The sequence below is a fragment of the Tenebrio molitor genome, chromosome 7 (genome assembly GCF_963966145.1).
Source record: "Tenebrio molitor chromosome 7, icTenMoli1.1, whole genome shotgun sequence".
In the NCBI taxonomy this organism is placed as follows: domain Eukaryota; kingdom Metazoa; phylum Arthropoda; class Insecta; order Coleoptera; family Tenebrionidae; genus Tenebrio; species Tenebrio molitor.
In genome coordinates this window covers 15,305,838-15,318,618 of record NC_091052.1, presented here as the reverse complement: position 1 = coordinate 15,318,618, position 12,781 = coordinate 15,305,838, and the positions used below count along the sequence as shown (strand labels likewise).

At 36.8% G+C, this 12,781-nt stretch overlaps 2 protein-coding genes across 3 annotated transcripts in view; both read right to left on the bottom strand.

Annotated features, from left to right (window-relative positions):
* Positions 1-3,724: 3,724 nt before the first annotated feature.
* On the bottom strand, positions 3,725-9,839 carry LOC138135047 (uncharacterized). Its single transcript, XM_069053685.1, has 2 exons — positions 9,708-9,839; positions 3,725-5,487 (listed from the first exon to the last, which is right to left on the bottom strand). Exon 2 carries the CDS (start codon positions 5,477-5,479, stop codon positions 3,725-3,727), a length of 1,755 nt encoding a protein of 584 aa, XP_068909786.1. The 5' UTR covers positions 5,480-5,487; positions 9,708-9,839.
* A 1,409-nt stretch (positions 9,840-11,248) lies between these two features.
* Positions 11,249-12,781, bottom strand: part of LOC138135030 (adipokinetic hormone/corazonin-related peptide receptor variant I-like) — a 56,255-nt gene continuing 54,722 nt past the window's right edge. For both annotated transcript variants that reach the window (XM_069053666.1, XM_069053667.1), the window contains one exon: positions 11,249-12,025. In XM_069053666.1, the coding sequence (XP_068909767.1) occupies positions 11,840-12,025 (186 nt within the window). In that variant the 3' untranslated portion in view covers positions 11,249-11,839. The remainder of the gene's footprint in view (positions 12,026-12,781) is intronic.

The window sequence follows — 12,781 nt, the reverse complement described above, 5'->3', positions numbered from 1 at the left end:
TCCAATAACCTGACTGTCGTGTAGTGGGCGTGTTTACACGAGAGCTTTCAAATTACTGTATTTTTCTATTTTCGTCTGGGAGAGAGGCAATACTGTGGTTTTTCGGAGTACGCCCCGGAGGAGTTTTATACTTACCGTTGAATTTTTTACGGTGGACTGGACTGATTCCTTGCCGAACTAAAGATGTTAAGTAAATATTAGATATATCGGGTGGCCGATCAATATAATGTGTGATTGTGCTTCGACTGGTGGTTTCAGAATAGAGCATTCTCTGTTGGGGTGGAGTTCCCCGGCCAACAAAACAAATAAAGGAGTTTGTATGCATTTGCGAGATAAAGGTAATGAAATAGTCGCATTTGTAGAACACGTCTTCGTGATCTTAAATCCAAGATCTATTCAAAATTGTTGTGCCGGAAAGGTACAAATAATAAAACTAGACATACACATTTGTATAATCTTCGCCAAAATGATAAAACCACCACCTGTTGAATTAAGTTGGCAATAAAAAAACCCTAATGGTTATTTTAACGTTCTTAGTTGTTTTTGGTTAGACAGCGCGTTCGTAAAGTCCGGAATAAATTCGATAAAACTGTAAGTATTAATTTTTGAGAAAAATCCTCGAAGGAGTCAACTTTGTTCTTAAAAAGTGCACATTCTTCAGTACTTTATGTTGACAGTTTTTATCTCCTAATTATAACGTCATCATATTTTTTTAAAGACAACCCTCACTTTTTTCTTCTCTTTCTGATAGACCTTTGTACTACCTAAACGATGAGTGAAAAAATTGGTACCTTTCATAATAATTTTTTTGTGGAAAAATTGAACTATGGACCACTTTTGCTTTGGTCTGATCCGCATTTGATTATTAAAATTTTCGGTTTGCACAGGAGCTCACTTATTATTGAAGATACGGCAACGATTCTTGCGTCGTTCGATTCTTCTTGTTCTCCTAATTAATTTTTTGTAAACTAATTTAATCTCTTATTTTCACATTGTAGGTAAATACCGCGCAAGCAACAATTATTATTTGAGTTGGTAATAAATCTGGTGACTTATATGTCATGTTCCACAGAGAAAACCATTTTATCAATAAAAGATTACAAAAACCAAGACGTTTAAATTTGAAATTTAGTCAGCTGTCAATAATGACAATACAACAATCGGAAATATACGTAAATCAAATAAGCACCAACACTGATTCTACCCAGAAAATCAACCGGCAACGTTGTGTACTATTAGGAGCATAAAAAGTGGGACATTAAATTTCTGTCAGTTTTGAAAAATTCGATGTACTATTCCGGACACGGAATCTTGGCCAACATTTTTTTGACATTTCTAAAAAAAATGATGTAAACCAATCATTAGTGTCATTAATAAATGACAATTATTAAAAATCACTTCCGTGTCCGGAATAGTACTGTCGCGAGCAAAAAAAAACTGGTCGTCAAAATCAATTGATTAATTTGTGCGTGAATTGTAATTGTGTTACCTTTTTATCATAACTCGTGTCATGCTGTTATTTTGTAGTGAGGTTATGTCGTATTTTAACGCTGCGACATCCGTTTTCCAAAACGATAGATTTCCATAGGTGATGCTACCAGAATATTAAATGAACACCCGATACAATACTTAATGACAGCGTCAATCAATTCAAAGTAGGGTTAGAAACAGATAATGGTCATTTCACATTAAAAGTCTACACGGTGGTGTTGATGTCCCACTTTGTTTGCTCCCAATAATACTTAGATTTGATTGCTCAAGCATCCTAGTAATATCAAAATTGCCATTATAGGTACTAAGGGCAACGTAACATTTTATCTACCCCGCCCATTACATTTTCTTAGTTATCAACCAAATAGGTTATTAAGACGACCTGATTTACACAGAAAAAAAAACTGACATTCGAATTGTCTTAATGACATTTTATTTTTTAAAACCTAATACAATAATTGAGGACTTGACAGCAAAATTCTAACCTTAACTTTGTTACGTGGCAAATGTGATGAAAAATTATACAGATTGAATCCGGCTTTCATTCTCATTGGTCAATTTATGTGGGCGGAGCAGATAAAAAGTTATAACGGCAATACTATAGTACCTACACTTAGTGTAATTTTGTTTTCACTAACTTAATTCAACAGGTGGTGGGTATTTGGTTTTGGCATGGCCTATAGGTATTCACAGTCTTGCCAATTTCAAGTACATTTTTTTATTGCCATCTGAAACAGTTATCGTTGCTCACGCGGTAGAATTGGCATTTTTATAAAATAGATCTGGCAACGTTGCATGACGGTAAGTAATCGGCTGTCGACGACGTCAAATCGTAAAAAGTTAACTGTTTAAACGAATGGACGATTTATAATCATTTTATTTCCACCTTTTAAGTAAATGACACTTTATATCTAGGCATTTGTGGTAACTATAAGTAAATGGGTAATTACAGGCAGAGCGCTGTAATATTTAACAAGCACGTAGAAGAGACCTGTAAAGACTTTACAAGGCTCATAAAAAAATAATAATTAATCAAAACTAATTAAATGATTTTTGAAAAAAAATATTATAAACACAAACACTTGCACTTGCAGCGTTGGTAATTCCGTGATTATTTTCTTGCATTTCAAGAAAATCGCCTTCAAAGTTTTCATCGGGTATTAAACCCATTCTTTCTTTTCTTTCTTTTTGCAACAAATTTCACAAAACTTCTGACAGTATTTTTGTTTTTTATCTCAACACCATGACGACGTAAGTATAATTGCCCCACCGCTTTTCATTACAAAATTTTTATAAACATAAATAACAATTAAAAAACGAAATTTAAAGGCTGAAGGTGGAAATAAAAGTTTGTATGCAACTCGCTTAGCAATTAATCTTTACTGGACTTACTGGCTTATGAAGACTCGTTCCTTACGTCACTCGTCCCACAAGTGCCAGCGGGTCCGTCAAGATTAATTTACTAAGCGCGTGACATAAATAACTATTAAAGCGATGTTCAAAGGAACTGTAACAACATTTTCGTATAATTTTACTTTATGCAATTTGTGTAAAAATATGAGCTTGTCGTGGGTGTCTTCATTAACTCTAACCGCCCATCACAAATTTTTTATTGATTTTATTTTCGAAAACTATGTAGACCTCTGGCTTGGTTAACATATTTTTTGAAGTGAAACTTCTTTAGCCAGGGTAGTTAATCCGAAAGACCTTGAAATATTTTTAGGATTAGACTGATATAACTGCATAACAAAAAAAATCAAATTTTTATCTTGAGGTATGTCTGACAATCGCTCCATCTTAAGCCGTAAATTTTATCTCAAGTTTTTAGCTTTTCAGTAAGCTCCTGCAGCTGTTATTCAACAGAGTCGGAACAACCACCCACATTTAACTTTTGTTTATGGAAACTAATCTCCTCTACGAATGCTAAATGCCACGGTTTCGTACTTTACTCTCAACACACACATTTCTTGTTAAAATTTGTTCTAATTACCTTTGCAAAATACTGGAGCGAGCTTGAATTTTGTAAGATGAATGCTCATTGGATTCATTTGCTGTAATAATAAAATCACAACAACACACATCTCTCGCTAAATTACGAAACTTTCAGACTTACGGTTGTGTCAAGTGTCATCTTACAATTCTTTAGGAGTAGGTAGGCGCTACTAGGCAGTCCGCTTTGTATGCATAAAATACGCGCTCTAAAGGAGTTGGTGAACTCCGGCCTTGAGAGTTCTCACAGGAAGGAAGGAAATAATTTTGAAGTGTTCAATATTTTTATTGACACTACTTCTAACAAAAACACTAAAAAAGAAGCTCCTAACCCGTACAAAAGAATCTGGCTGCCCATCCACATGTCAGCGAGGGAGACACCGCTTCTGTAATCATCATGACTCAAACGGAGTCGATCGTGCATACCCAATTTGTGCCAAGTCTTTCTTTTCCAATATTCGTTAATTCCAGACTCCACAATTCTGCTTACGAGGGTGTCAAGTCTGGCCAAAAACGGCGAACCGTAACTGACGATGTAACAACTGAGTGTGGGCAAGATTTTCTCCTTCATCACACGATAAAACTGGACCCCGTTTGGATAATTGTCGGGTTGAATCCGCGCGTAATGAGCCAAATGGTCTTTGCAAATAAACACCACGTTCCTGCATTTCCTCATCTCCGGTAGATATTGTGGTTCGTCGATGATAGTCAGTCGAGGGAATATCTTCGTTTTCAAGTTTGCGAGCAGCGACGCATTTAACAACTCTTGGAACCGATCAATCGTCAATATCTCGTAATCAGTCTCGGCGAGTTCTTTCACCGTGTCGATGTCGCGGAAGGGTTCCGGTGCGGTCAAGATGCTGGTCAATCTGCACACCATCACAGTATTGAGGAAGAAACAGAAGATCAAATAGGAGACGAGAGCCAGCCGGAAGTTGAAATTTCGTCTCTCCTTGACCGGCTTGTTGAAGAGCAACAGCAGAAGAGTCATCAAGATGTGGACCACGTCGACTCGCCGCCTCCGGATGAGAGCGTCGGCGGCGACGTACGCGAAGAAAAACAAAGACACCCCCAGAGACAACAACCAGACAGTTTGCGACAATAGAGATGTCAATCCGGAAAATTTCTGCGCTCGTATTTTGGGTGTGAAGCAGGCCAAGTCGTCCCTGTCGTGGGGGTACGTCTTCTCGATTAAGTTCTTGAAGTTGAACTTGACGTAACGAGTGTTGAAGCCCACGTGGACCACTCTTTCGGCGACATCGTCGTACTGGTTGAGCACAGGGGCGCGCCCCGTGACTCGGGGGTGGACGTAGGTGTAGGTCGCGTTGATGTGACGGGAGATGGTGCGCGACATCATGCCGTCTCGCCCTTGATAAACGCCCTTCTCCGAAGGGTTGTCCACGCTGGGGAACATCGATATCTTCAACTGGTAACCGTACAAATCACGGAATTTGTCCGGGAACAAATCCCGAAGGTCCAGGCCGAGGGAGTAGTCCCCGCTGAAAGGATTATAAGAGAAGATCTGCATTTCGTCTTTAAGGAAGGCGAAGGCTATGTTTATTATGTAAAACTGGAAACAGAACAGGAAGATCGGTTTCAGGTCCGAGCCGTTGTAATTCTCTCCAATCACCACGACCACTCTGTCTCTGTCCCTCCAGAAATAGATCCTTCGGATCGCAGGCAATACCGAATAGAAGTCATTCAGTTCGTTCAGGAAAACGAAGTAGAGTTTGCTCTCCTCGAAAGTCACTCTTATATCGTATCTGCCGTCGTACTCGCCGTTGAATTTGTTCACCTCCGGTAGGTAAATATTGTAAGAGGGCAAATCGAGACTGGCTGAAAAATCGCGAAAGACACTCGCGTTGTCGTAAATCAGAATTAGCGACCTTTGCTCACTCGCTGCGGTTATTTCCTTGATAAATTCGTGTTGGATTCCGCCTGTCAGGCCGATGGAAATAACGAGACGGAAAATTAGAAGAAGCATTCTGCTTTGTGTCATCGTTCGATCTGGAATCAAAGAAATTTTTCTCGAATGATAATGATATTTGTTCTGTTTCGTGTATTTTCTACTTAATGATTCCCATCACGACGATATTTGTGTTGTTTATGTTATTATTGCCAAGTGGAGGAGAATCGATGGGTGGAGGGCTTCGTAAAGAAGCGCTGGCAGAAGTGGCCCAATAAATATTTCGTGATGGTTTCAATTTTTCACGGAATTGTTCGAAACGAGGCCGAGGTGAGATTTTTGATTATCGGATAAACTTAATTAGGACGGGATATACGAAGAGATTTTATTTTTAGGTCGGGATTAAAATGTAATTAGTTTTAGAAATTGGATTTTTGTTGAGAATGTGAGATGTAGAAGATTATACTTTTGGAATAGTGCAAGCACTTCCTTCTATATCAGCAATATTACAGAAACAATTTTACAACACTCACGGTTGACAGGTACGTACTAAAAAACCTCTTAAAATGTCCTGAAATGATAAATCGACATACTGACCGTTATTTTTTCCAATATTTCACACTAACCCGTCGAAAACTCTTCAGATTGAACCAATCAAATCCATTTCTTAGAATTACTCGACTAATTTATTTGTTCTGTGTAAAGTGGCCCTAATATTTTGTAATTAGTGTTTGTTTTCCACCATATTTACTAAGTTTTTACTTGATCACTATTTATCTTGTTTGTTCGGCGAGTAGGTGGAACCATTGACAGACAGACAGATAGCACAAATTTATCGATAGATTTTTACGTTTCATTCGTGTTCGTTTTATTGATATGTCTGTTTGTGAATTTTTTTTGAGTCAGTGATTTTAATTATCGAACCGGGAACTTTATTATTCCCGTTTCAGATTGATGGCAATTTACTTTCACCAATTTTCATCAAATTGCACAAAAACACATGACAGGGACGTTATGGACGCCGAATGGAGATTGATCGTTTGAAATCAAATTTCCGTCCAAATCTCGAAGTCGTTCTTTCGCAAACACTCCTTTAGATTTATTTTGAGTGAATTCATTCGTTAAAAATGTACCTAGAACTTTATGAATAGGGTGCACATTTTATTTATTTTGCAGGTTTCGCGTTTCCATGGCGAACTTCACCGGCATTTCTGCATTTCTGGAGCTATTTAAATTGACAATAAAAATAAGTGGGAGTGGTAAAGCCACAGCGGGGTTGTAATCCTATCGATTATGACATAAATAATCTTTTATGCGGTATTTAACACCAATTCTAAACTCGTTAATCGATAGAGGCACAGGTAAAGTACTATTTTACGTTTGTAACCAATTCTGACAAGCCACTTAAATAAGTCGTTTTTAGTCGTAAAGTTGGCAACAAACATATTTCTCAAAAGAAAAAAATGTGTTGGCAACTACCGGGTGAGTATAAATGAATGTGCCTTTTTTCATAGGTTAGTAATACTATTGTTGGTCATTCTGCTGTCAATTCTTTTTTAATGTGATAGATGACACAATTTATTAACACATAAAATGTGAAATTGATGTTTTGTACGTCAATGTGGTAATTAAGATATCAGGTTTGCCAAAGTAATTTTTGAAAAATGTGCACAACCCAAAAAAAAAAAGAGTGTGTACATAAGACAGAAGTGAAAACTTCTATGACGCTCATAATTGATTTTTAGTAATATACAGGGTTATTTACGTAAGATGACGAGCCTGATTAAGTAAAAATGCAACCCAAAATACATTTTACAAAGCATTCATTGTGTTTTGGTATTTAAAAATAAAATCAGGAATCCAAGTAGGTACTATCGAATTCATGAAAAACTAGGACAGCAAAACGTCCTAGTTATGTCAACTTTTCAAAAATGTTTCTACGTTTCTACGTACTTTATGTTAACTGGTTACTAATGTCCAACATGTCAAGTAGATAACCTAAATACGTTTGTGATGGTTGGTCTACTTGTTATTTGCAATACCTAATTCGAACTGTCATAATGACAGACGTTTATATTTGACATTTTCATGTAGCCCAATTTACTCCAACAACATTTTGCTGTCCTAGTTTTTCATGAATTCGATAGTACATATTCGATAGGTTTGAAAGAAAGGTACCTACGAGTATATCTGTCATTGCATTTTTCGTTCATATTTAGTATTTGAAAATGTTTTCGAACGATGCCAGGCCCGACATGATCCCACTTACGCTTTATGTACTTTTGTGATTTTAATTGCTTATTATTGTTGTTAAATCATACTTTGTTGAGAGAGGTATTTTTCTGTCAGAACTTGACATTCATTAGACTGACGTTAAAAGCTATATATGTTTTATGTGCTTTATGATAATGTGATAGGGATCGAGATAGCTTTATAATAGTATATTATGCAACAAGTTTTATAAACGACACTTTAGACACGAGTTTTATGTTAGGCACGAGCGAAGCGTAGCGGAGCGAGTGTTTAATAAACGAGTGTCTAGAGAAGTGTGTAAAACGTGTTGCATACTATACTTTTTCTACGACCAAATAAACAAATGAAACAAACAACTTTTTTATTAAACGTTAATTTAAACATACAAACTAAATTCATCGAAATATTATAAGCTCTCTCGTATTGATACCGTGATTTCTCAGGCAACAAATTGTTGCTGGCTTCGCTGCCGCTTCGGTTACTACAGGAGGGGTACCAACGAAATTTTCCTCTTCATTATCAGTTTCTATCAGGTCCATATTTGAAAAATAGAACGGATTATTTCACTGCAATGACGTTTTCATTTGCGCCGGATGAGAGACTGATAAATGTCAAAATACCAACTTGATCTAGGGCTAAATATGTCCCAAAAATTCAAGCCATGTTTAAAGAAACTTCGAGCCGTTTAATATGCCGAAAACGCCCGAATAGACATCAAGTTGTGACTAATGAACAATCGTATTTAAAGTGACGTTTTATACACTACATATTTGTTAGTGCAAAATGTTACACTTTAGAGAAGGAAGTAGAAAAATTGTATTTTGGGTTGCATTTTTACCTGGTCAGGCTCGTTATCTTACGTGAATAACCCTGTATACTACTACATATATTACATGTACAGGATTATTCACGTAAGACAACGAGCCTGACCAGGTAAAAACGCAACTTTTTAGAGGGAAAGAACCTGACAAAATTTGTGAGGTTAGGTTTTGATATTTAAGTTTTAGTTTAGTTTTATTTTCTTGACGATGGTTTGTATTAAACAGGACACAAGTTTTCATGGCAAGCGGGAACAGACAATCGTTTATAGATACCCTATATTATGATAATTTATCCATTTTTCGCTTCACATTTTGCTACACAAATTTTTCCAATTGATGAATTCTTGAATTGAAAAATTCCTACTAAATCCTACATTCATCTGTGAACTTACAATATTTGCAGCTTTGCACTGACGTCACTTAAATTTCACAATACAATGAAAACATAATGAACAATAAAAATTTGGAAGTGACAAGTGACGTACAGTTGACTGTTTCTCACTCGCTCCGCTAAATTTGACATCGACTCCCCGATTTTAGCTTGCTGCGAACGATTTTAGCGTGATGCGAACGCGAACTATTTTAGCGTAACGCACGAAACTAATTCACTGCCCGGAAATAAAATGTATGTAGTGCGTCTAAAGAAGTTTTCACTTCAAAAAGTCGCATTCATTTATAGTCGAAAATAGCGTAGGAGGTGAATTTATTAAACCATCACTGCCTCTCTTTCTGTGGAATTCAAATCGAAAGTCTGCGAAGCTCGATCCGACACGTTTAATTCCATGAACTTAAAATTATCGATGTGCAGACTGGTTGCATTTTCTTTTTCTCTGTGCACTTTGCTGTTGCACTGACACTTTAAAATTCTGCTGAACGGCTCTAATTGAGTGTCTACCTGATCATAATGAAATTTTTACGATTTTCTTAATGGACCAAATGGGGCACGTGACGTTAACCTATAACCCTTCGTCCTATAGTTGATGACTTCAATTAAACCCATTCTTGCGTGGTCGTGAAGGGATGTCCGTGCTATCTGTCTGTTAACTGAGTAAATGGAGATTAGGAGTCCCTCTTGCCCCTGTTCATAACTTCAATAACCGTTAAACTTTACGATCTCGACTCTCTCCATCATTATTAATTTTTCCGCATAAGATTATTTACCGGTGTAGTAATTTTGTTTGCGCCGTTTTCGAGTGGTCTGCTTTATTAAAACATTCAACAAAAAAGTAATAGGCTTTTGTACTTACTTATTCACAAAAGGAACAGAAAAACGAAGCACAAACTACTATGCCGTCACTTTTTTTAATGGAAGGAAAAATCGTTGTAGGGCGACCGTAGAATCATTATTTATTTGAATAACATGCTTATCATGGCGGACCAGCTTATATCACGCTAATGGACGTTTTTCATTTAGACTTCGTTACTTCGTTATTGCGTGTACATATTAAATGATTATCTTTTGGTGCGATCGATCACGGAAGCGTTAATTTTTCACAATTTAAAATCTTTGAAAACTCGGAATATGTATTTGTAATTTTGTGTTTCCGTTCTAAAGTCCATTCATGTTGGATTTTCCTCTCAAGGTCAAATATTTAAATTTTTTGGCTCTGTAATTACGTTTTGTAAATAGTGACATGCATGTAAACACCGTAGAGCGTAGAGGTTGGATTGAGCATTGCTAAATCGCATTATGTTGGTTAGCTGCATGTCACTATTTACAAAACATAATTACAGAGCCAAAAAATTAAATTATTTGACCTTGAGAGGAAAATCCAACGTGAATGGACTTTACTTGCAAATCCACTGACCTTTCGTTCGTGCGTAGGTCGGTGCTTGTTTGTTTTTAATTTCAGTTTGGGTAATTTCAGTGGAACACTGAATCAACATTTTTGTTAATATTTTTCGCCGCCACTTAAAATTCGGTTATCTTTTATTATCTCAAATCCACGGTGTCGCTCCTCAAAGTCAACACGTTGAAAAACGTCCGGTGAAATGTTGATTTGAATTCATCGAAATCGACAGATTTTCTCCGAGACTTTTTCATTGTAATTCATTAATAATGGCGTTGTGATAGAGCGCCAAACCGAGATAACGCTAATGAAATTGCAACCGCGTTAAAAATGAATTCGTTTTTTTATTTGTCCACTCGGACCAGCAGTCCTATGAATAATAGATCGAGACACAACAGAATTTAAAATTGCCCATTTAAACTTTCATGAAACGACCACTACCTACAACTTTTCGGAGTCTTCAGACTGAAGAGTCTGCCGATAATGGTGCTCTTTATGTCGAGTTTGCGTCGTTAGAATTAATAGTTGAAACTTTCAATTTCGGGATCGCGTACAATGCAAGACGAGAGAAAATTAAATTATTTCATGTGATTGTTTCCGCCACTAATTTTATTAAATATACGCTACTGAAGCTTTCAGAGTGGAGCTTGCTACGTTAATGGAATTAATTGTAATATTTCATACAAATTATAATCACTCGAATATTTCTTCTTCACTCCATTATTTTGTTTCACTGTGGAGCTTTTTTCACCAAGACAAGACTCGACATCACTCCACACAGGCTACCACAAATTGCTCCACCGCTTTTGATTTAAAACATTATTGAAAAAATAGAGATTCGCTGTTTTTTCGTTAAGCTTCGTCTGAACGAACGCTATAAAATCTTGTTTCTGAACTTGGTCTAGTTGGAGAAATACCGTAGACATTAATAGTTATTTTTATTAGAATTTCTCGCAGTTTTTTACTGGTTGTTGGTCATAAGAAACGGTTGATTCGGTTCAACTTCAAATTAAAATAGCTTTATTTATATTCCTGAATAACTTTACAAATATCTCTCTTACAGTAAACAATTTATAGTGAAAATGAATCACAGATAATATTATTTGATGACACATATTAAATATGTACAAGACGTTCACGCAATTTGAATGATAAAAATGTCTTAAAAAATTAGCCCTAAATGTATCAAATCGAACGTGTAACCAGTCATGTCTGTTCGAATGATGGAATACTTTTAAAGCACCAACAGTAGATATCAAACAAGTTTTCTTAAAGCTAGACACTATACATTTGAGAATCGATTTTGGGATCGTCTCCTTATTTTTACACCAACACACTATAGTTAGAACAGAATCGACAACAAATACAAAAATAAAGAATTGTATGGTTAATTAGGTTTCAATGCAGACCCTGTATGGTAACAAGAGAGGGCCGCCCCCTCAACACATGTACTCTCGAGTCCACCTCTGCGTCCCGAGCACACTCTCCGAACACTAAATATTCCTAGACTTTGTCTGTTCGAAATTGTAAAGTGCCACCGCTCCGTTAATGCCCATTTTGATGTCACACTTGGGTGACATCTCCTGTTCCTATAAAACCGCAGAACCGTAATAGTCGGCGCTGTGGCAGGAGACGTCGAGGCAGAGCTCGTCGGGACACATCCTCGACCTGGTGCAGGGCTCGCTGTGAAAGCTAGACCTGTAACTCCTGGCGTTTCGCGGCTCGCTCAGGAACGATATGTGACCGACGCTGGGAGGTTTGTCGGGCAAACGACTCTGGAAACAAATTGAAAATTTAATCGTCGGCGACGAGGTCTGTTCTTTCTCCACATCCAAATAAAAACACTATCTTGGGTAAACAGGCTTTGTTTTTGTCGCCGTTGCGAAAAAAATTAATAAGCTTGCAAGCGTCAGATTAATCTCGAGACGAGAGTCTTTACGTGATTCGTACGATGGAAAAGCGTGATTTGCAGGAAAGCTTGCAGGGAATGTATTGGGTAAAGCTTTTTACACTCAGAGAAAGATGTGCTTTCGGCGCGAAGCTGACTGCATGCTGAGCTTTGCCAATTTGTATTGCAACAACAACAACAACAGATGACCACCAACATTTGTCTTGTCACACAGTGAAGTCGTAATTTGGCGGCATTGGAATTAGTTGTGATCTCATAAATGAGAGCTCATTAATATCCGCAAAATTTTTATATTTAACATCCACGTGAACGAAGCCTTGAGCAAACTAATCAAGCATCAAAGTAGGTACGGCTGCCCTGAGTCTCTTTTGAAGGGTATATTTGGGGTTATTTGGGGTTAAAATTCACCAAAACTCGTCCATTTCAATGTTTTTTTTTTTAACGCAGGAGGTTATTTTGTTCTTTTTGTTTTACAGAATACTAAATTTTAGCAAAAATGTGTTATTTAATTTGAATTATAATTACGAAATGAATATTTTTTGTCTGATCCTATAAATTATTATTTATTTCGCCAAGTATTCTGGTAAACAAAAATAATACATTACGTAATTATATAAAAGTT

Coding starts and splice junctions, on each gene's coding strand:
- LOC138135047 (XM_069053685.1), bottom strand. CDS start 5,479: ATGACACAAAGCAGAATGCTTCTTCTAATTTTCCGTCTCGTTATTTCC.